Source organism: Apis florea, unplaced genomic scaffold (genome assembly GCF_048593485.1).
Source record: "Apis florea isolate Af1SG1 unplaced genomic scaffold, ASM4859348v1 contig_2835_pilon, whole genome shotgun sequence".
In the NCBI taxonomy this organism is placed as follows: Eukaryota; Metazoa; Arthropoda; class Insecta; order Hymenoptera; family Apidae; genus Apis; species Apis florea.
Genome location: NW_028256652.1, coordinates 526212 through 551458, shown reverse-complemented (window position 1 = coordinate 551458; position 25247 = coordinate 526212). Strand labels below are relative to the sequence as shown.

Below are 25247 nucleotides of genomic sequence, written 5' to 3'. Positions count from 1 at the left end.
AAAACTCGCAGACTTTAAGCTAAATTCTAAAAACAATATAAATATTTACCTTTATTATCGAAACATGTTTATAATAAAACATGCAATTGTTTTTCACATGAAATTAATAAATCGCATATTATTCTTAAAAATAAAATATAATTAGAATGGCACAGTGAACATTAGATATGATCTTTATGTATGAATAGAATATAACGTAATCTCCATATTAATTTTGAAAAATTATCAAATTTTCAAGAAGTTAGTTTGCATTATTTCGTTTGAAATTTCAAGGCTCTACACACGTTTTTACAAGTTTTAATCATTTAATGAAAAATTGCTTGAATGAAAAGTTTGCAAACTTTTTTTGCAAAATACCTGCATGTAGAGCAGGTTTATTACGTTATATTATAACGTATATATTATATTATATACGTTATATATTTGGTTGAAAAAATAATAAACTAATAATACACATATTATGTAATTTAAATATATACAAATATATACTTTAATACTGTAGAATAGGAAATGAAAATTACTTAATGCTTAATCTTATATTGATTCAAAGCATACGTCAGTTTAGTTTGATTAAAAAATTGTATACATTTATGAGAAAAAATTGAAATTATAAGAGTCAATCATTGTCCATATTCTTATTTGAAAAGACTAGTTGTACCAAACAAAATCAATTATACATATAAAATTATATTCATAACTTATACACAAATCATATCCTTAAATTAAACATAAAATTAAATTTTTTTAATTCTATCTTCTGCTAATTTTATTAAAAAATTAATACAATATCAGTCTCAGTTCTACTCGGTGCCATCCAAAAATAAATTAACTTTCTTTGTATGTTAAGTGTTTCTTCTTGTAGAAAATTAACTAATTAATAATTATAATAGTAAAATCGAAGTGCTATTGTGTGTGTGGCCTTCTTACTAAAGAGAATAATTCTTATTAACTTATCTTATTGATAAAAGCTCTTATACAATATGTACTGTAATATGCAAAGGAATATGGAAGTGAAGAAAACTTTATATTTATCTCATGCATGTTCGATTTATTCAAAGAGGATTTGCATGTGTACAACAGAAGATTCATACACTGTGTCAGAAACAAAATTTATTACGTATGAACATTTTGAAATTATATTCGATTTCCTGTGAAATTTTTAAACAAACTATAGTAAAATATTAGGAATTCTTGACACGTGCACTTAACCCTCATTGGACAGCAAAGCATCTATTGTAATAATTGATTTTCAACTCTGCTTTCTTGGAATCTTCTGCGTGAATCAGTACACGCGGTGAGAACATACGGTGTTAGTTGTTTTGTGCAGGGAAACATTCTGCACTTCTTTACGACTACACACACAACATACACACGAATTCTCAATACAAACTAACCTACTCTTAACTTCAAAACTTATAAATGTTCAGTTTCTTGCCACCCTCTCTATTAAACTTCATCATACATTGTGACTTTCAAATATAGCTAAATAAGTAATTCAGAACTAATAACGCATTCATCATTTTTTTTTTTTTTTTGACAAAATCCTAGTGCTGGAACTAATCGTACCAATTGCCTGTTTAGGAAAGATTATAAGTCTTTTCTCAAAAACCTTTAATAAAATAGTTGCAAAGGTTTTCTTATATATCTTAAGAATAACATTATCCATATTTTATAATAACACTAAAATCTAGTGTTTATACGTAAAATGAATTTAACAAATGAAATCTGAAATAATATATTCCTTATTTTAAAGAGGTTCAGAACTTACTAAAAAATTAAATTGCTTATAACAATCGAAGCAGTACATCAGTTTTTATCAATAAAACAGAAAACTTAGTACTAGTAGTAACGCGATAATTCGACGATGTTATACGTTCAAAAACGAAGTCAAGGTACAATGATATAATCCGACCTAATAATTTCTTTCGTCATTAAAATCATGATTGCGAATTAAAACGATGCGCCATTGGTTGTCCAAAGGGAGACTACATTCTAAATAATCATAACACTATATTAATAGATCGTTAGTCTTGTTTTAATCTTTGATATCTTTCCAGTATAGAAACACCTCATTGAACAAGCAATTGACACGAGAAAAATTTATTTCTTATACTATATAAGTTACGAGTAAATCGATAAAGCAAATATTTTGGTAGATCTACTTGGAGTCTGTCTCCATTTTGATCTCCTCTGCTTTTTTATCTTTTTTCGAGGCCTCGCTATCTGTTCCTTCTCCGTTACTATTGTCACGTCTTCGTTTCCTACCATATCGGCCCTTATATTTAGGTGGTGGAAGTTGTTCCATACCCAAAACTTTATGAATTTGACGAAATGCAACCAATCGCAAAGCATGTTGCGCCGAAGCAGTTATATCTTCTCTCTGTTGAGCTGTCATATTGCCTATCGCATCAACTGGCTCTTTTTCACATGGATCAGATAATCCTACAGAAATATATTATTTGTAACCATTTGTTTTTCGTTACAAATCATTTGTAAAATTTTACATAAATACATAAAATCAGATTGCCAATCATCTATGTAATATTGTGAAGAATACCATTAAGATACAAAAATCGAAATACTCGATTTTAGAATCTGGATGGATTTCACAATATACTCAGTCTCGTCATCTGTATCATCACTTTGTTTCAAAAATATTTTAAAAAAATCAATATTTTTATTGTTTATATTAATTTCATTGCAAATTAACTATACCTGGACTGCCTGGAAGCAATATTCCTCCAGCAACACATTCTAAAAGTCTTCTTAAAGCTTCACCTGGACTAAGAGGTCCTCCAGCAGTACTAATTACTTTCTCTGTTAATAGCTCCAGCGCCTGAAAAAATTTAATAATCTCTTATTTTTATTTCTTTGTTTTTTGAAATATTAAATATTATTTTATTTCAAATAATTATTTTATTTTATTTTATTTCAAATAAATTGAACTAAGATATTTGCACAATAGAAAGTTATTCCATACTAACCCATGGATTTAATGGTCCCCAAGTGGGTACACGGTTACAAAGATCACGCATTATGCGAATAACCATTACACAGCTCTGCAGTGAAGTTGCTCTAGCCTGTTAAATACGATTAGTATTTCAATATGATAACAATAATAACCACATTAAAATCTCAATATCTTCTGGAGATGTGACGCCCTAAACTACTTTTAATTTGCTTTGTGTGGGCTTTAGCTATCCTCCCAGCCTCGTGCCTATAGCTCCTAAATATTAGCCCATATCAAAATTATCGGGTGTTTATATTAAGTATTTCCTGAACAATTAATACCTAACATAATATTTAAAAAAAAGTGCAACATATTAGAAAAATTGTACACTTGTTAAACTGCCAAATGTAACTATTAAACTTGTAACTAAAAAACACCCGATATACTTATGACACCACTGTGTGTTTGTGCTTGTCTGTCTTTTAATATTTTAATTAAGTGCTCACAATGCACATTCTATAGAAAATATGAAATAAAGTACATATTTTTAAAGAATAATATACTAACTTTAAAAACTTCTAAGACAGACCTAGAACAGACTCAGTCTAGGCTACAATGCATTAAGATTAATCCAGAATAATGAATAAGCTTAATCATAAGCATCATAAAGCAGTTCAGTGCATTATAAACAAAAATAAAACTACATCCTTTGAAGAGAAATTACGCAATTTTTATAAGATTGTCTGCAAATAGTTTCCTATTATTCTGGATGTTGATGATTTGAAGTAAAGCAAATGTAAATGCTTTTGATGTGCATCAATATTTAAATGCTACAATTCACACTTACATAATGCTTAAACTTCTTGCCTGAAACTATCTGATTGCACATTCGATGTTTTTTGTTTTTGAAAGTATGTTATATATATATATGTATATACATATATGTATGTATTTGTTTTCCTTTTTTTTTATTCAATTTTTGCTGATAATTACATATTGCCACTACCATCCACTTATAATAACTAATACAGATTATAAATTATAAACAATTGCTTTATAAAGATTTTCAATTCTTAATATAAAATATTAAATGGATAAAGTGGATTGGCAAACCTATAAAGTTAAAACATCAAACGTAATCAAATAAACGTTTCAGACAAAATCATATCAACAAGAAGATAGATGGTAATGAAAATAAAATTGTCACAAGGCTGGAAGTTCTAAGACTGCTCTTTTTTGCGGACAGAGAGAGAGGACAACTTGCACGCGTTCACGTATTAGGAAAAAATAACAGAAAAAGTCATTAGTGCCAACAATTTGACACTGACAATTCGAGATCTTGAACTGAGAGTTGATTGATTCAAACCTGAAACCACTTGGCATGCCTGAGTGCAGCTAAAGCCTCCAAACACTTAGCCTTGGGAAGTACATCTGGTGGATCTGGTTTCGTCACAGCGGGCGTCGCGGGCGTTGTTTGCGGTTGAGCAGCTCCCTGTTGCTGCTGTCCAGCATTATCTGAGATTCCAACAAAGAAAGCACAACACGCTTAGACAACACTTAGAGTGTTTGATCATGCCCAACTTGGGTTTTCCCTCTATACATAACTATATTTTAACTCAAGTACATTAAACTTGAGGGCATAGCCTAAAACATTCTTATTAAAACAAAAATAAACCTAATCGAATGTAGTACACGACAATGATACATTACTCCTATCCATGAACGTCCTTTTCTTCGCATTATAAAAGAACGACCGATAATTCTTATTCACATTGACAGCGTTACTTAAAAGTATCTGTTAAAGTAACACTATCAAAAGAATCATCGGTTATGAATTGGAGTTAACTGCGCATTGTATATTATGCGTACAGCATTCGATAATAGAGGGTTTTCTTCAAAATTATTAATGCATGATCAAAAAGTCCATAGTTTTAAGATTGCCTCAGCGTTGTTTCCTCATACCAAAAGCGTGTCCACGTTCGTACTAACACATATTTTCTTCTTTATGGAGACTCCAGCTTAACTATTGATTAAACTAAGAGTATACAACTACAATTAACTTAAAAGGAAGAAAAGTGACGTCTAATCGTATCAAGTTTACGCTCTCTCTTTTCCGTTAAAAAATGGCTGATATATTTCTATGTACGCTCTTACATTTTTTTATATTCATACTTTTAAAAGTTTAAATAATACACAGTCGTGGACACACTAAAATGCAGCTGTATCGAAAAGAAAAGGAAATTTTGTATGTTAGAGCGTATATACACTGGCAACCGTTGAAGTCCTTGGCTGCCCCTGCATCATCCTGGTGCTTAAAAAAATTTACAAAGAAGCTTTTGGGCCATGAAAAGAACAAACAAAATTCATAAACTACGTATTCAAGAAAATAGCATGAAAATAAAAAGATATTTTTTATAAAATTTCTAAAATTATCAGTTATCCTTTTCTTGGCCACTATCAAAATATAAAACGATCAAATCACCTGCAGCTACAGCTGGTTTAGGCGTTTCGCGCATTAAAGGACTGGTAAGAGTTACGCTAACAGTCACACTGCCTCCTGAAACAGTTAATGCAGCTGATTCTGGATGCTTTCCAACATTGTAAGTATCTTCTGGAGCTACGATTTTCAATTGTGCTGGAAGAATTTCAGCAACTTTGTTTAACAATGATCTGTAAAAAGATAAATATCTATAAGTCATTTTATAAAAAATATTTCATATATTTAAGTATAAAGATATAAATTTTTTTCAACTGACCGTGTTGGTTTTTCTGCACACAGAACAACAAGGCATACATGATTATCACCAGATAATAAAAGTCCTTTTGCCAAATTGCCGACACGCATTACACCTCTTAATATTCTTGAATCTTCTTTTTCTTTTTGGAATGAAAACAAATTACCATCACTACCATCTTCTTTTTGTGGTGTTGTTGTTTTCTTCTTATCAGAATCTTCTTTAATTTTTACTGGATCTGCATTTTGTTGTTGTTGTGGTTGCTGTTGTTGTGATTGTTGTTGTGAAGTTGTAGTTGGCGTTGTTGCTGTGGCATTAGTAGTTTGTGGTGTTGTTTTTTTGCCTATAATTATAAAGATATATAAAATATAAATATAAGAATAATTATAAACGCAAAATAAAAGATAATTACCAGCTTCTGCTAATGTATCAGACACAAATTTCAATGCTTTTTCAGTATGAGAAACGATTTTTTGAACTGCCAGCAGTTCTTGTTCTTTAGGATAAATAGTGGTATGATGAGCTAATACATGTTTATCATCAGAAGAATCCGGCCTTCTTTGAGGTCCAGGAAACATCATCATCGGAGGTGGTCCTGGGAAAGGTCGCGGTATTGGTGGAGCTCCAGGCCCGCGTCCATAACGTCGATACCATTCATAATATTCACATTCTTCTTCATAACGTCGTCTTTCTTCCCAATACATCATTTCTTCATCCATCATTGGACCCATAGGTCCTAATTGATTAATTTCTTCTCTACGGCGTAGATACTCATCTCGCATTTGTTGTCTACGTAATTTTTCTTCTAGCATTTTTCTTTGTTTCAAACTTGGTTTCATATCAACAACTAAATCTGGATTAACTTTTTTCTTATAAGCAAATCTATGCCGCCTTCCTTTCATATGCATATCTTTGGCATTGGGATCATTAAATCTGCATTCACAAAGCTTACAATTAAAACTTATAATTTTTCCATCTTCTGATTTATTTTCCTCTATATATTCTTGACCAACTGGTTGAATATCTTTTTCATCAACAGCTGTTTCTTCTACAGTTTCCTCTGTTGCAGTTTCTTCAGATTTAATTTCCGCAGTTTGATTTTGATTTACAGTTCCCAAATTTCCAGCTTTAAATATTATATATATAATATTATTAATAATAAATTTTCAACCTAATATTATATGTTATAATATTTACATGCATTTTAACTTAAAACTTTGTATTTATAAAAAAATTACTTACAAGCAACAAAGTTAATTTTAGGAGTAGCAGTTACTGTTGGTTTCTTAGTTCCCGCTGTTTTAGCCGCTGCTGCTGGTTTTGGATTCAAAACAGTTGGATCTGCACTTGGTATTGGTTTTCCAAGTTTAGTATGTAACTTAACAACTTTTTGATGTTTTGCTCCTCTAATATGAGCAGCATATGCATCATTCCCAGTACATGTGACATCACAAAGTTCACAACGCAGACTGTTGCCTGCCCCACGTGCTGGTGGTTGTTGTGGTACTTTCAGAGAAGCTTCCTTCTTCTTATGCTTCTGACCCTCCAGATGTTCACGATATGTTTGAGGTCCAGCACAGCTGATCTTACAGACATCGCAATAGTGTAGTTGTTGAGGCTTAGGAGGCTGCTTGGGCCGCATTGCCTTCATTCCTCCCCCTCCAGTGCCAAATCCCTTCCGTCCGTAGCCCTGCCAACCTCCAGTCTTCTGGTTAGTTGAATTGCTGTTTGCACTCTGTTGGGCTACATACATAGTCGCAGCGCTATATAGCGCTGCGTCGTAGCCGGAATACGTTGTACTCGCCGTTTCTAAGGGAAATGAAATTGAAACCTCAAACTTTGGAGGAGTCAATCCTTTATATTCATGAAACCATTCTACTAACTTGTATCCATCAAAATGAATACTTCATTCTTTTGATGAAATTACAATTATCAAGTATATTATATAATAATTAAAAAATCTTTATATGATATTAATTTTATAATTTTAAAAAATTTCAATTTTGCTAAACTTTTAAATCATATTATGATTTAAAATGTTAGCAAAATTTTATATATCATCCATATGTACAATTTGAACAGCCAGAGGATCAATTTCATGTTATTAGTGCCTACGTCACGGTTAGCAGGACATTTACATAGGATTTTCAATTTTGGCGAAAAATATTAACATATATGTACATATAATGATTTAATGAAAACTTACTATTTGTCGCTGTTGATGGTGTAGCAGCAGGTGTAGCAGGTGCTGTATATCCAGAAGAATATGTAGCACTTTGAGTAGGATTAGATTGTTGATAAGCTGTACTTGAAGCTTGGTATGTTTTAGCTTGTCCAGTAGTAGTAGCTTGTCTTGCTGTACCCGTGTAAGCACTAGTTGTACTATATGCAGGTTTTGCAGCTTGATAATGAGTTTCTGTAGTAGTATAAGTGGCTGCAGCAGCAGCAGGTTGTTGGTAATAAGTTTTAGCAGCGTCGTATGTAGCTGCAGGAGCAGCACGTCCGTAACCGTAATCGTATGTTTGAGCCACAGTACCAGGATTAGCAGCTATAAAGAAAAACACAGAATTAGATAGATTTTGTAAAATCTTTAACATAAGTACGAGAACTGTATATTTGATAGAAAGAGAAGAGAAAAGAAAATAAAATTAATTAAAATAAACTTACCAGCGTATGTTGTCCCAGTAGCAGCTGCAGCAGCGGCTGCTTGATAGGTTTCGTAACCTGTAGCTGCAGCGGCAGCAGGTCGTTGAGTGTACGTGGCGGCAGTTGCCGCTGGAGTTACTGCGTATCCCGCTTGACCAGTCTGATAAGCGGCTGCGCTGGTCGCTCTGTTCAAAAGAACAATAGGTTTTCTTATATACAAGGAATAAAATGAGAAATGGAAACGGGCAAAACGAAAAAGACCTCTATCGGATCCGTGCCCGGGAGAGACGCTCGATGGACGCTCTACTCTCAGCAAGAAATGGCGGCCAAGCCGGCTGGGCTCTCGCGTGCACCGATTTTAACGAACAGTTATTACTCCCGCCAACGTAGTTACCGTCACGATTTTTCGAAAAACTTAACACTAACTACTTAATAATTATGGTATGCAATCGATTTCGTACCCATATTGAGTTCCGCCGTGAGTAAACCCAAAATAATTGTTCTGAGCCATCCTTCCTCGCAGAGAATCCCGGAAAGAAGGACAATGGAGGAAGTTGTAGGGCGTGCCACGAACTCGATAGAATGGCGGCGCTGCCGCGGCTCCTATTGGTTATTCTGTTGGAGCCGGGCGCAACAATTGCAAGAATGCCGCGCCCTCAGTGGCCGCTTCCACGAGAACCCTGCGTCGTCCTCCGACAAACTACCTCCGCGCAAATCAACGCGCTACCGTACTAGCCAGAGAAACTACCGCGAGAAAGTATTCACGAAGCGGACAGATGTATACGGTTAATTGAAACTTAACTTACTGCGTATTTCTCGTTATCTCCGTTTTCCGGGGTAGTATGTAGTTTGCGTAATTTTCGCGGCTGGTGCGTGTTGCGGCGAACGTCCGGCGTGCGCAAGAAAGGGCTAGTTTGCCGGCGACGCGTGCGTTCAACGAATTATTTTTGACGCCCCCTAGTAGTAACTACATCTATCGTTCAGAATTGAAGCGCTCTCTAGTAGGTTTTATTATAATTCTAATGGAATTCTTTTCCATTCGCACAACAAATTTAAACTCAATATTCTCCTTCAATACATCGGCATATATTTGAAGTATTATTTTTTTAATCATACAAAAACAAGATACAACATGCCATCGCAATTAGCAACGAAAAAGCATGCTAAATATTTCCAGAGGTTATTACAAATAATGCCCAATTGTTCAGCAGAATTTGACTGTTCTAGACTTGCAGTAGCGTTTTTTGCTATATCAGGATTAGATATATTAAATTGTTTGAATGATCTTAGCGAAGAAACAAAATTAGAAGCAATTAACTGGATCTATAGGCTTCAAGTAACTGGAGCTGGACCACGATCAGGTTTTCAGCCTTCTACAACAATACCAAAGGATGCTCCAAAATATCAATGTGGTCATTTAGCAATGACATATATTGGATTAGTTACCCTTTTAATTCTTGGTGATGATTTAAGTCGTGTTGATAAAAAATCCATTATTGAAGGAATGCGAGCTTGTCAAAATCCAGATGGATCATTTACAGCTATTATAACAGGATGTGAAAGTGATATGAGATTTCTTTATTGTGCTTGTTGTATATCTATAATTTTAAATGATTGGTCAGGCATTGATAAAACAAAAGCAATTGACTATATTTTAAAAAGCATTGTAAGTTTTTATCTTTTTGTTTTTATATTTTTACATATAAAGAGTATTAACAAAAATTGGCTTTGTCTACTTAATTTTATCATAGCACAATATCTCAACAATGATTATAGTCATATGATGGAGCAATGGGCCAAGGACCTGGTCTTGAATCACATGGAGGATCTACATATTGTGCTGTAGCTAGTCTATTCCTTATGAATGAACTTCATAATGTATTGACAAATGATCAATTAAATAGACTAAAAAGATGGTGTCTTATGAGACAAGATAGTGGCTTTCACGGACGACCTGGAAAGCCTTCTGATACTTGCTATAGTTTTTGGGTGGGTGCAACTCTACAAATGCTTGATATTAATAAATTATCAGATCCTGATAAGAATAGAGCATTCCTTCTTGAAACTCAAGACAGTATTGTTGGAGGATTTGGAAAGTTTGCTGATTGTTTGCCAGATCCTCTTCATACATACTTAGGTATGTAAAAAATAGAATATCTAAAATTTTACAATAAAAATAATATGCAATATGAATATTTGATTTTTAGGTTTATGTGGTTTAAGTCTTTTAGGAGAAACTGATTTATGTATAATGAATGCTGCTCTTAATATCTCTGATCGAGCATATAAACATTTATTAAAAATTCAAGAGGTATGGTAATACATTTAACAATCTATAAAATATTTGCAGCAACCAAATCTCATATCAAACGCACAGAGTTAAAGCAGGAAGGAAAAATAACATTTTTGCATTTTATCATGAATTCTATTTGTAAAGTTCTCACAGATTCTCTGTGCCTAGAACCATTATTCTAAAAATGTCAATTAATAAAAATATTATGATTTTGAAATATGTTATTAACTATTCTGTTTCAATAAAGACACTTGTTAAATATATATATATATGTATATATATATATATATATATATATATAATCTAAAACATGTCATATTAAAAATAAAAAAAGAATTAGTAGCATAATTCAAATGCAATCTTAAATTGTCATTATATACAAATTTTAAAAATTCTAATAAAAACAAAAAAGTATATATAAATAGTTCTAATCTAATGCCTATCATCCTAATAAAAAATTGCAAAAATTATATATTTTAACTTTTTATGGAACTAAAATAATAACATTTAATGAATGTAGTATTTAAGTAATGTAGTATTTAAAAAAACATTTTACTACCGTTAAATTGAGAAGTTTTGTAGTCATATTTCCTCTTTTCTTGTTCACAACAACCCCATCAACGAATGAGCGCGTACTGCGAAGAAAACTCCTTGATACTACGAAGTTGTCCGAGCGTAGCTGCCACATGCGCCCCACCTCGCGGAATGATGATTCCATGGTAACCGGGGTGGGTTCGCAGATCACAACAGACGACGTTCGTTCGTTCATTCGAAGAGACTGTGTAGTTCAAGAAAAGCGTGTTCTATCATTGCCGGTGTTTCTCGTTTTTTTTTTTTTGCATATTTGTATATTGTGTTCAATTATCTTTCATTTGATAAAATATTTTAAAAGCTATCAGTGAAATTTTTTATATATATGCAAATCAAGTGAAACGCAAACAAAACAATAGAATAATATCTATCCTACGGTCGTTGGAAAAGAGAAACTTCATTGTCAAGTGTTGGGGTCGCATTCGCGACCCAGACATCAACCGAGGTTAGTGCGCGCTCAAAATTTAAATTAATTTATTATGAACAAGATTACTTCTTCATCATTAAGAATGAAATCATTAAATAATCTAGATTTAGAACAAATAAATTTACCGTCGGATAGATACGCATGATTGAAAAGAACTTGTTCAATATAAAATTCGTAAAATGTTAAATACTATTTTTAAATATTTTATTTTAATATCTTTTAATATAAATTATTTATTTTCCAAATATTATATTTCATTAAATCATTAAGATATACTTGTATCATATCTATTTTATCGAAGTAAACTGAGCAAAAAAATATTCATAATATAATATATATGTATATTTAAATATGAAATTGTTGAAAGTATAATTATAAATATAAAATTCATAACGAAAAAAATAATAGTTTTTATAATATCGCATACATATTCTTGACGTAATATCGAATCTCATGAAAAGGAAAGTATGTAACATAGTGGAAACTTGAATTTCGCAAAAGCGACGAGTTCGTTTAATTGCGTCACTTAGTCATGGCCGAACGGATGCATGTAACTTAATTCCTTATATGTGCGTTTGACACAATAAAAATGATAGATATCAAAAATATAATAAAATAATATAAAAATCCTCAATATATATACATATATATATGTATATATATATATATATATATATATATATATATATATATATATTTTTAGAATATAACAGCCAAAGTCCCACGATATTGTGAATTAATCGATTATCAGTACAGCATGAAATTTTCCACAGTACATGATTTTTATCCACATGACTGCGTATATCCAAAAACAAATAGAAAAAGGGAACACAAATATAAAAGCAACATTTTTTTTTTTTTTTTACTTAATGTAAATCATGTTTTCGTCCTTTCATGAAATATAAATTTGTAAATAGATAATTTTTTGTACAATGTATAAGTTATCGTACAATGAATGAAACTGTTGTACAACGGGTGTTTACTGTACTGTTTCTAATTACCAGAACCACAATTCACTTTTTTATCGATCATTTTTAGCTCCGTGAATTCATCTAGTGCGTTCACCAATAACCGGCAACTACATTTGCGGTACTTAACGAGCTGATTCGCGTTACATCAATCAATCAACTTATTTGAATTATATACTACATATAAATTGTATACAGTTTCATTTCGATAAAACAATTCAAATTGTGTTTAATATAGTAAAATTTTTAAGACAATTGTAAATATTAAGAATAAAATAATTGTATCTTACATTATTGATATAATTTAAAATGTTATTATTATATCATGCTTACGATCTTCGGCCTTGAATAAGCTATATGTTTAAAACAGATGTAGTGATGAAAATATGTCCCTCCTACTGTTTTGAAGGACGCAATGTAAATTTACTCTTTCTGTTTATTTTTTTATTTTATTATATAATAAAATATTTAAAGATTAATTTTAAAAATATAAATATATAAATATATTTATATATTTTTATATATTTTATTATATTTTTATTATATTCTATACGACATCTTATAGAATATATATAATCATGACATGAGAAATCAATATTCAAAAACGACCATTATAAATGACCAAACAGGAATATTTTTCAAAAGTTGTATTTAACAGATGAACGCGTGACCTTTGTGGATAGAGCATAATCCATCTCGTAACTGTCGTGTGAGCACGTGCGCATTTCGTTGTATTCGACATGTTCGTTTATACACACACATAAAACTGAATACATCGATCGAAGGGCAGGTGGTGGGTATATTCTCAGACAAGATGCTCAGTTTAACAAGAAGGTTCGTGCCGGTTGCACAGCTGTCGGTGTGACAGCTGCATCTTTTGAAGTAAAAAAGAAAAACGTTAAGGAAATCGAGAAGTGGAAAGAAGAAGGGAGCTCTCGATTTGAAGTCGTTTTGACAATTCGTTATTTTCAAAATATTAAAGAATATATTAAAAAAAAATAAGTCAGAATAAAATTTGATTGATTTAACATATAATTGAATTTGAATATATAATATTTTGTAAGGAAATAAATATTTTAGTTTCGTAAACTTACTTTTGTAAATATATCTATATACAGAATGAAATATATAATTTATTATAAAAAGAAAGGTTAGTTTTATTTTTAAATTATTTTATAATAATGATAAAAATTTAATACTTCGAATTATTGAAACATGACAAATCAATATAGAATAGTTTATTTTTGCATGACGAAATTTCTTTAGTTTCGTAAATTTAATAATACTGCTATAAAGTAATAAACCGCTATGAAGAAAGAGATTTCACTCTGAAATCGTTTGATAAAGATAATAATAATTTATTTTTTGAATTATTAGATGAATCAAAAAAAAACATAAATAATAAGAATTTCAATTGTTTTAAACATTATTAAGTTTATTATAATTGAATAATATTAATAACCAAATATTTTCTCTGATCCGTAATCTGATTATCGATATCTTAATTACGAATGAATTATTATACTATATTTAAATATTTATTGATTTAATAATGATAAAATATAACTCATTAAATAAATTAATATATTAAATATGATTTAAATTATATCATATAGTCTCATTTTAAGCAGAAAAATATGATAATAATTTTCGTATTTATATTTCAGTATTGAACTTTTCTCTATTTCATTCAATATTTCTTATTCTAATCTGCTATATATTTAAAAAACGAGTGAACTGAAGAGAATTGATAATCAATCATTTCTAGTATATCTTTGTTGATAATAAATGTGTACCGGACTTAAACTAATGACTAATAAGCGAGAAGTATTGAAAATATTGACTTAATTGCATTACTAAAGAGGTTAGAAATTGAAAAATAATAATAAAAGATAAAAAAAAATTTTATCAATAATATCAATAATAAATACAAATAAATTATTTTTTCGAATAAATATTAAAAAATCTTTGATTAATTTTTTTTATATGATCATTTTTAATTAATAAAATTTTTTAATTTTTAGATTTGATCAATGACAAAAATTTTTCTAAATTCAAATTTATTTAATACAACACAATTGCCTGCATTTTAAATTTCATTTTCAAATAAGTATGGCATGCAAATATAACGTGTGTAAATTTTTAACATTAAAAAATTATATATATTAGAAAGTATAAATTATTAATTATATCCTTAAAAGTATTGCGATAATACAAAGTAGATATGTAATTAAAGTAATGACAAATTTCTAACCTATTTCAACTATATTATAATGTATTTTATAATGTATTTATAATTTTTATAATTTTGTATTTGTATTTTATAATTTTTTCATAAAATAGTTGTCTTTATTCTATTTATATTAGTTTTCTTGGAAATAAAAATATAAAAGTTCTTAAACATTAAAAAAAATTTTAATAATTATAATTTTTAAAAGATAGAATATAATAATAATATATCATAAAATAATAACTTTATAAGTTTAATTTAAATTAATGTTAATTATTTTAATATAAATTTTTTTTTTTTAAGAATCATATACTATTTGTTTTTCTAAATAATCTCGATTATATATCGTATCATTAAATTAACAGTTCATATATGCATTAGTCATTCGTGACTCATCATGATAGACGTAAGTTTATCGTACGTTTAATACTTAAGTAAAACAAGAAAACGGAATTATAGAAAATCCATGGAATTGTTAATTTCATATAGATAAAAATCAGAATAAAATCTTAATTCATTTTATAAATCTACTATCAAAAACTCTTTATTAAATTTCATTCGATATATTATATATATTATTTCTTATTTTTTTGCAATCGAATTTTCTTAGATTGGAATAAAATTCAAAAAACAATATATATATTAATTTATAGCAATATTTTGTTTAAATGTATATGTGTAAAATAAATAGAATTTGAAATCTGGAAAATTATTAGAATATAGTTTCCTTTCCTTTCCAGAGTAACATTTAAATAAAAGAAAGTAGATCATTTTAGAAAATATATTCCAATTATAGAAATCTTGTAATAAAAACAAAATATTTTAAAATTTGTTGAAATTAATATTATATATTTCATAATCATCTAATTAGCCTGCATAATATTGATATTGTAATTAATTGAGAAATATTAAGAATAGCAATTAAGAAATAGTTATGAACGAAAGTTCTTTAGGCGATCACTTATTTTTACTTTTTTTTATGATCTTTCTTAACGCGACATTAATTAAAATTTTTTTCATCTGAAATTTAATATTTTATAATATTTTATATATATTTATATAATATTATATTAACAACTTTTGTGTTTTAATTTTAAAATTTTTCAAATAAAAAAAATTGATTTGCTATAATAATTTGCTATAATCATTTATTTTTTTATATAATATGTGAACGACCTCTATGAGATCGATCTGAATCTTTTAATGATAAATCGAAACATTGGATCGAATCACGTATAGAGATGATTTCATTATTTCGATAAGTCGAATGTGTTTAAAAGCGATTTTAACGTTCTCAATTAGTATAAGTGAATACTCTTTTTATAAGTTAAAATCTTTAAAGGTTTGCTTCAAGATTAAATCAAGATTTGTTTAAATATTCAAATATTTAACCAATATTGATTGTATCAAGATTATTCTATCACGCATTTATTTTATTTACAATATTACATCGACAAACGAGAATGAGAGTCTCTGGCTTGCCTTGACGCTCCTTACAAATCGATCCAACTTCCATATGGCTATACCTTTTCGATGTGTATATATATATGCGTTTGTACACATATATAAGATTATGCCTTGCGACAACAAACTACAACGCACTTTACGTTCCATTTCCAGTGTATCGAGTTTGACCTCAGTTACTGACATAAATTGCACGAATGAGGGAGTATATGTGCTTCAACCTATTTAATCCTTCACCCGCCAATTTTTCTTACTTTCTTTTTTACATATATTCATATAAATTTTGTAATAATAATATAATTTATTCTGCAATAAATAAGTGGAGCTTAACAGTGAAAATTTTAAAAATAATTAAAATCGGAATATTTTATTTGAGTAACTTTTATAATTGTTGAATTAAATCTGAACGTCTTCATTTAATAATGAATTTTATTTTTATTAGAGACATTTATTAAGATTAGAGATTATTAAGATTAATTATTAGAGATATTTTCAATCAATTTAAAATATAATTAATTATATTATATATTTATTAAATAAAATCATGCATTATAATTTAAATTCATGTTCAAAAATATATAAATTTTTGAAATTTTAAGAACTTTTTAAATCATATCATGCATATGTATACAATATTTAATCAGAAATATATAATTGCATTTGATTCGCATTTCATTTTTATAATATTATCATCTCTTTAAAAAATTTTATCTCTTTCACAGTATTCAATGACACGGAATGTATGTTAATATAATTTTTATAATAAAATAAATAATTGAAATGATAATAATGTTTCTATAAATTTTTTTAATTTACAAAATTTCATTTTTATTATTATTAATTAAAAATTTACAATAAAAATAAGAATATTTTAGCATTTATCATTATAAATCATTTGTATATAATATAATTTTATTATTTTTATAATTTAATAAAGAATAAATTAATTTTTATATCATATTTTCTATATATATTGTAAAATACATTAAATATATTTTTTCAGGTGGCGTGGGGTACGGCAGTAATGGAATTGCAGAGCTGGCTGCTCTATCATCTTGTAGCCGTAACCGACTGCAATCAAGGTACACAAATGTTAACTGTATGATGCTCTGATTCGTTCCCACGAATAAGAACACAAACACGAACGCATTTGCACGACACGCAACATCATTCTATGTTGCTCATTTAATTTCTTAACATAATATTGTTTCATACATGTATATTTTGCGCCAAATTATATTGATTCGTTTTACATCCTTGCTTATTTTAGTTACTTTTGCCTGAGTTTCGACTGTGCTCACAGAACACTTCTTTATTTCATTCATAATCCCGTTATCGCCTAGAGGAAACAGCAGTCTACCAATGTTTGATGGTAAGTTCTGATCACACGCACATTATATATACTATTATTTTCATAATATTTATGTTAATATATTAATAAAACATCTTATTTTATATTAATTTAATCAGAATAAATATATTAAAATATTTTTAAAAAAATTCTAATAAAAAATCTATAAATTAAAGTTTATATTATAGATACATATTGATATATATTATATATTAATATATAATGTTAATATAATGTGAATGTGAATGTTAATATAATTTTCTATCTATTTCTTATCGTTTATTTTTTATGTATAATATGAACATGATAAAGTTCTTTTTTAAATTCCATATTATTAATGCTTGTAATCGAGAATTTTTTATTTACAAGAGTTTTTCTTTACAAATTTCCAGTATTTACTAATTGCAAATTTATAATCTTATTTCATGATAATTATGAATAAATAATTTTTGATAAATCTATGCGTATATAAAATCTTATGACTTTTTAAATACTTACATATTATATTCACAATTTTAAATACTTACATTATAGTATTGTAATATACAGCAATTAGCTTTATTAACTTTTCTAATGTACATTGTACAAAAAATTCATCCAACAAAAGAACCATTATTCAACCCCATGCTTGCCAAGCAGATGGTACAACGCTTGCAATTTTTTCTCCAGTGATGCAGTCGGCGACTACATTGAACGGGGGATCTTATCCCGCCGGAGGCACCGGAAGTCGCGCTCGTGATTTAGGTCTTCGAGCGCAAAAAAAACTTCTCGGTAGAGTTGTATCTACAGGAGCAGGAAGATCACTGTTGATAGATGATGCTACTACATCACTTCTGGATAATCTTTATAAACTTATGGAAAGAGCTGCAAAAACTAATCCTAGTTTAGACAAGAAGCAGCCTGAAAAGGTTTTAAAGAATATTGTTAAATTGTCTATTAAGGTATGTGTCCTTCTCTTGATACTTGTGATATAGATGCGATTTTTTGAACAAGATTTTGTCAAATATGTCTATTTCGTTTAATACATCCATTCTAGGTGGGTCTTCTACAACGTAATCAACAATTAAACGTCACTGATGACGCAAAACTCGCCGAAATAAGAACTGCCCTTAGAGCTGTAGCCATGTCTGTAGTTTCGTTTTATGAATTAGAATTCAGTTTCGATAGGGCATATTTAATAAAATCATTAGAGCGATGCAGAACTGCAATACAAACATTTATAAAACCACATCTTACAGACAAATCTCAAGATCGATGTGATCAAGTGTTCGATTTCTTAACGCATTCCGATTTTTTGGATTCCGTTTTTAGGCAAGATTCGGAACACAGACCTATCCTTGGAATGCTAGTTAGTGATATAAATAAGGCCTTAGATGCTGGGCATCTTTGATTTTTTTATTATAAAAACGCGACTGAATTTTCGCAATCAATGGGGAGCATGAACGAAAATTATATTTACTGAAAGATAATTAGGAGAAGATAATAACTTTCTTCCCTAATTATTTTTTGAAAAAAAAAAAAAAAAAAAAAAACCAAAAAAAGAAATCCAATGTATGTGTGATATCAATTATTTACAATCGCCTGTATAATAAAAAATGATAAATATGTTTTTGATATGAGAGGGGATGGTTTTAAAATATGATGTTTCCCGTGAAAATCGATCGATTTCACAGTAGTGCTCACCAATTTATGCAATAATTGTGAAATACTCTATTTATTTTCAGAATGTATATTGTTATGATCAGTATATTTATTTACAATACTTATGCGTTAGAATACCAATTGTCAATCTATACCAAAAAAAAAAAAGAAATGAGCTTATTTATACCCAAAAATGGGTTTATAGTAATTATGATAGATTATGTTAATCTTAACAAAATAACGCGTCAAAAAAGCAATTTGTCATTACTGAGAATGCAGTAAAAAATATATGCTCTAAAATATCTTTTTTACTCGTCAAGAATTATACTCTGACATATCGACGAGTATATCTATAAAGATAAATTTTCTCCTGTTATTATACGCCTCAATACATTTTTGACACAACATATCTAATATCATGGCTAAGCCTCGATAATTGAATTGAAAAATATTTACATCACATGTATTACAAATATATCGCAGTGTTGCGTGTTTTGTATAAATTATACACTCTTTACACATTATTTGTGATGATTCTAAATGAAATAAAAATCTTGTATTGATATACCATTAATAAATTATTTGTAATAAGAGAAATTATTTTTTCCCTGAATATTTATTTCTAATTCTTTCAAAGAAGAAAAACTGATAAACACAATTGTAATTAATGATTTGGTATATTTATTTACATAAATTATTTAACGCACACACTCGCACGCACATACATAAAATTAATGCAGTTTATTCATCTATCAAATAGCACTGCCTGTGTGAAATATTTAGTATTTTAAATATCAAATAAAAGTAAAGAAATAACATAGCTACATTTTATAATTGATTCTAGCGAAATATATATTTGCTTAAAATTGTTATAATACTTTAATTAAAAACAGAAACAACGAAAATAATCTAATTGTAATTTATAAGAAATTTCTACGTACACATATTAATTGCACTGGGTATCTTCCTAACATTAAAGGATGTAATTTTTAAAACAAAATTTTAAATGAGCTTATAACCGATTTACATATTATTCGTATATTTTTATATAAGTTATAAATAATTTTTGAGAAATATTTTACTACAGATATAATAAAACATATTGAATTATATTCAACAAATCTAAATATATTCTTGTGATACAGAAAAAGAAATATATGATACATATAAAACATTTTATAGAAAAAATTGAAGAAAATTGAAGAAAATTATTAAAAAATCAATTATTTTTAAATTACTCTATACTCATATATTATACTTTTTTCACAAATTCATATGCACATTTTTCATATGCTAAGGATAATACACGAAAAATATTTTCTGATACAGCAATGCAGTAATTAGACCTGTATAAATTTTTTTTATAACTTATATTTATAGTTTATGTATAAAAATTATTTATGTATATTTTTCCTATTGCATTATTTGAGTTAAATTACATGATACTTAGATTTGTTTTGCTTAAATGATATTAGTATGAAAATTAGGACGTATTAACATGGACTATATTTGAAGTCATTTGAAAATTTTATATGGAAAAAAATGATTTTTGCAAATTAAAACTAATAATTATTTTGAAAGTGTATACTCTGAAATATACAAAATTACTGCATACATCAAAAAACAAAATTATGGAATTTGTAAGACTATTATAATAGTAATGTTTGTAGTATTTATAGTAAAAGTACATGTGATAATTGTATTAAAATGTATTCAATGTATTCATTATGCATGATCATATACATGTTCGTACAATCTAATCATGAATTTATAAATACAACACACATTTTTATTCATTATGTAATGCAATGATATTATGAATATATGTTAACAATTTATAATCTGTTAACGCGAACAGAATATAATTTGTTATCAAATATACATGTATTCACTGAGATATACTAATAATTCAATTGTTTATTGTTTATATGTCAATGATTTCTTGATCCATTAAAGTGTTTTATTCTAAGTATTGAAAATGCACTTGCATTTTTTTATTATATCAACAGATTTCATACATAAAACAAATTGGTGAACTTGATCATTTAAGTACACCAAAATTTAAAAATATTATCTCAAGAATAGACATAAATCTATTTAATTAAATATAAAATTATTTTGGACAATTAATATTATTACAATTCATTCATTGAAGATATATTTGCTGAGTCATAAAAAAAGAAACTTAATAAAGAAACTCGCAGATTGTGATATATAATGTTTTCTTATTGCAAATGTGCACAGCTGATTTCTTTTGATCTCAATATTATAAAATTATAATATATCATAATTAATTTCAATGAATTTATAATTTCATCTATTTGTACTTATTTTTGTATATATTAAATATTATTACAATTAATAAATTTAACATTACATATGTACAATGATATTAACGAAAAAAATTGTTAAAAAAAATAATTAATTTAAATTATGATAAACTGAATATATTTTTTAAATTTTCGATTTAACAAAACATTAACAATTGCTATGCACATTTATAAAATATTGTTTTATAATTCATGCATTGACTAAAATTATATATGTTTGACATTCTATATGATATATAGAAATACATTATAAAGATTTTAATAGATATTGTTTTCTTAAAATAAATTTTTTATAACAAATATTCATTGTGTATTGTTCTCTTAAGGCCAGTATTAAAATTTCAACTTGATAGATTGCATCTAAGAAACTTAATGTTCATTGCAGTGTCATTCGTTGATTAATTTTTAAAATTTTTATTTCTATTGTACAGATGTAGAAATGTACAACAAGAATTACAAACACTACATTGTATGCAGATAACATAAAAATTTAAATCAGTAATAACTTGTAATAATGTGCTTTTTTTTTAAAATGCATTGATTTTATATAAGAGATCTTTATTCAATAATTTGTTAGATTTCAAATATAATAAATAATATTAGAGCAAAATTTTATATTAAAAGAAATAGCTTAATAACTTTACAATAAGCTGATAATAAAGTCATAACATAAATCATGTCAATCATAAAATTATCATTCACCACATATTAATTTTAAATATACAATAATGTATTAATACGTCAAATTTGGTTCTTTTCACATTGCATACAAACATGTTGATATAATTGATTAGTAATATGAAATTGTTCAATGAAAATCACTTTCAGAGTCAATATACAATTGAAATGATAAAAAATTGGATATATTTATTTGTATCACTTATTTTATCAGGCAGTTGAGATATATACACCTCTAACTATAAAATCTTTTCATTCGTTCTTCTTCATTTATCCATAAAGTATAAAAATCTTTGAAAAGTGTATATTATTATCTTAAAATTTTAAAGCCTAAATAAAATTGCTTACATCTCACTTTCATATAATAAAATCGAAAGAAAATGAAATTATACAAACATGAATATACAAGATGACAATGACCAGAAAACGTTTCTTAAGTCTATGGTGTATATACCTCTTGAGATAAAATTTTAATAATATTTAGTTAAATGTACAATTTATAGTTACTTACGTAAAAATCGATGCGAACCTTTTATTGATTAAAATTAACTTTATTGCCATAATCCTGCATAATTACCATAAAGATTTACGGGAAGAGGTCCACCAGCGGTGAATAATCGAGTTCCTGATCCATCGTAACAATGAGTATATATAGCAGGTGTATATTTTACATTTTGAAATCCGTCTATGTACTCTTCATCAGGAAACTGACATTATTATAAAAAAAATATTATTAATATATTATGTAATATATATTAATATATATATTATTATTAATAATAAATATTAATTCAATCATATATATATATATATAAAGACAAAAAATTCTTAAATATTTTAAATATTTTTGGATAGTTTATAATTAAAAAAGAAGAAATTTTAAAACATACCACATATCCTTTTGATGCTTTTAATACAACAATTCTGTTAGAATTAATTGATGATTCAAGATACTTTTGAGCTCTAACATCATAAAAGAACATCATTCCTAAGCCTGTTCCAATAGTTAAAACAGAACCTTGAAAACTAACAGATCGGATTCCACAACCACTATATCTATAAAAAAAATATTATAACTGAATAAAAAAAAAATCATAAGTTATAATAAATTTAAAAAAATTAAAATAATGTTATATACCGTGAAGGTATTCTTTTTATTGGTTGCACAGTTCTTGCATCTAAGAGTAAAGTATATGAACGGCATCCTACAGCATAAACACCATCATCTTGTACAGCAAGACAAACATTTTCTTGACAAACTGGTAATTTTCTAGATATCTTTTGTCTAAAAGTCTCAGCAGACCAAATGTGAATGAAATTATTCAGAGTAATAGCAGCAATTTCCTTATATGTTCTATTGAAAACAAGAGCTCGTACTTTTTGTGCAGATCTACATTCCTTAACACATACAGGTTGAATCAACCTAATATAAAAAAAAAATAATATACTTACAAAATATATTTGTTATTTATATTTTATATAATATATAATATAAATATAATTTTTATTTTATATACCTATGTGTTGGCACATCTGCTTTATCAGGAGCTTCAGCAAGATCATTATCTATACGCCATAAAGCCATTTTGGTGTCTCTAGAACCAGAAACTAAAAATTCATCATCTAACCAACACATATCAAAAATCCAATCTCTATGACCACCTTCTCCTACACAAACTGGATCTAAAGTTGGTAGCCTATATATTGCTATTTCATTACTATTTCTTGCTCCAGTTGATAGGAGAGTTCTGTAAAATTATAAATTTTAATAATGCAGTAATGAATTTTAAATTTAAATAAGAATTATTTTTTTATTTAAATACCTAGAAGGATTAATTTGAACAGAATGTATACCACATTGCTGCTCAGGAACAGCACCACCTCCTGAATTAATTTGTCTTCCATGTAGAGATGGTATTTGATCTAATTTTTGTGTTGCTACATCATAAACCATCAATTTGTTGCATTTTGTACCAAATACTACTTGCCTATCACTTAACCATTGAGAACAAAAGACTTTATTCATATTGTTTAAGCTAACTGAATATTCTTTAAATAAATCATGAGTTAATATGTGTCGAAATCCATATTCTTGATTAATTTTCCTCACTTCTCTTGTATTTGTTTCTCTTGCACGTACATAATCCACAAAATTAAATGAAGTTCTTAAAAATTGCTTTCCTTCACTTACAGTTTCTGCTTCATCATCACTTGATTCATAACATATAAAATCATCTGGTTTGTCCGATTTTCTATTTCTTTCCAATCTCAAAGCTAATCTAGAATCAAAAAAACTACTTCCTTATAATGGAAATTGTTTAAAATAATACTTTATAAGAAAAGTAATAAAAATTATAAATAGTCTTTAATTTAACATTTTTTATATGGTTTACCTTCTAGCACGACGTTCCTCTAAACGAGTTCCACTAGCACAGGGAGGATGTCTACCATAAACAGTCATTCGCTGTGTTTCAGCCATTATGTTCAAATTTTATTATTTATTAATTAATATATATTAGAATACTTAAATGTTGTTGCATATAAAATTTATTTGATAATTTGTTGTAATTATCCTTACTTATATAATATGAGACTATTTTTAACAATATAGTCTTAAAAATATTATTTTAAATGTCTTTGATTATAATATCCCAATTAAATTGTTCTACCTAAATGGAACATAAATACATGTTCCTATCATTATAAGCAAAGCCAAACTTTTTTTTGTTTGACCTCCAAAAAAAGGAACTATTAATTTAAAAAACTTGCTTATATTCATGCATTAATACGATCATTGTAATGATCTCTCAAACACTGTAGAAAAATCAAAGTATCCAAAATAAATATTCAACACTAATAAAGGAAATTTCAATCTCCTCTGGTGTAATATATTTATAAACGTGGTATGCAATGAAATAACAAGAAACTATCTTGGCAGCAATT

The 25247-nt window shown here is 27.7% G+C and overlaps 4 protein-coding genes across 10 annotated transcripts; 2 read left to right on the top strand and 2 right to left on the bottom strand.

Moving 5' to 3' along the window:
- Window positions 1-13: 13 nt before the first annotated feature.
- On the bottom strand, window positions 14-9057 carry Zn72D (Zinc-finger protein 72D). Of its 2 annotated transcripts, none has more exons than XM_003692274.4 (11): window positions 8793-9057; window positions 8353-8516; window positions 7892-8233; window positions 6928-7494; window positions 6098-6811; window positions 5707-6028; window positions 5433-5620; window positions 4317-4465; window positions 2985-3080; window positions 2716-2836; window positions 14-2442 (listed from the first exon to the last, which is right to left on the bottom strand). In XM_003692274.4, exons 1-11 carry the CDS (start codon window positions 8840-8842, stop codon window positions 2159-2161), a joined length of 2997 nt encoding a protein of 998 aa, XP_003692322.1. In that variant the 5' UTR covers window positions 8843-9057; the 3' UTR covers window positions 14-2158. The 2 variants fall into 2 exon arrangements, with proteins under 2 accessions (XP_003692322.1, XP_012339991.1); XM_012484537.3 differs by having other exon boundaries at window positions 6928-7383; window positions 8793-8943.
- Window positions 8940-13759, top strand: betaggt-I (geranylgeranyl transferase type-1 subunit beta). The gene is made up of 4 exons (XM_012484538.3): window positions 8940-9997; window positions 10108-10468; window positions 10539-11660; window positions 13269-13759. The coding sequence occupies exons 1-3, from the start codon at window positions 9464-9466 to the stop codon at window positions 10649-10651; spliced, it is 1008 nt and encodes a 335-aa protein (XP_012339992.1). The 5' UTR covers window positions 8940-9463; the 3' UTR covers window positions 10652-11660; window positions 13269-13759.
- On the top strand, window positions 11363-19893 carry sigmar (Tumor necrosis factor alpha-induced protein 8-like protein sigmar). Of its 5 annotated transcripts, none has more exons than XM_012484545.3 (5): window positions 11363-11660; window positions 17308-17386; window positions 17575-17676; window positions 18325-18596; window positions 18692-19893. In XM_012484545.3, the coding sequence occupies exons 3-5, from the start codon at window positions 17667-17669 to the stop codon at window positions 19043-19045; spliced, it is 636 nt and encodes a 211-aa protein (XP_012339999.1). In that variant the 5' UTR covers window positions 11363-11660; window positions 17308-17386; window positions 17575-17666; the 3' UTR covers window positions 19046-19893. The 5 variants fall into 5 exon arrangements, with proteins under 5 accessions (XP_012339999.1, XP_012339997.1, XP_086763352.1 ...); XM_086907226.1 differs by lacking the exon at window positions 11363-11660 and adding an exon at window positions 13431-13760; XM_086907227.1 differs by lacking the exon at window positions 11363-11660 and adding an exon at window positions 16952-17044.
- DCAF12 (DDB1 and CUL4 associated factor 12-like protein) lies at window positions 19171-25194 on the bottom strand. Of its 2 annotated transcripts, none has more exons than XM_012484535.3 (6): window positions 24698-25194; window positions 24128-24598; window positions 23822-24052; window positions 23443-23727; window positions 23195-23360; window positions 19171-23011 (listed from the first exon to the last, which is right to left on the bottom strand). In XM_012484535.3, the coding sequence occupies exons 1-6, from the start codon at window positions 24781-24783 to the stop codon at window positions 22856-22858; spliced, it is 1395 nt and encodes a 464-aa protein (XP_012339989.1). In that variant the 5' UTR covers window positions 24784-25194; the 3' UTR covers window positions 19171-22855. The 2 variants fall into 2 exon arrangements, with proteins under 2 accessions (XP_012339989.1, XP_003692325.1); XM_003692277.4 differs by having other exon boundaries at window positions 24128-24583.
- Between the last annotated feature and the right edge of the window lie 53 nt (window positions 25195-25247).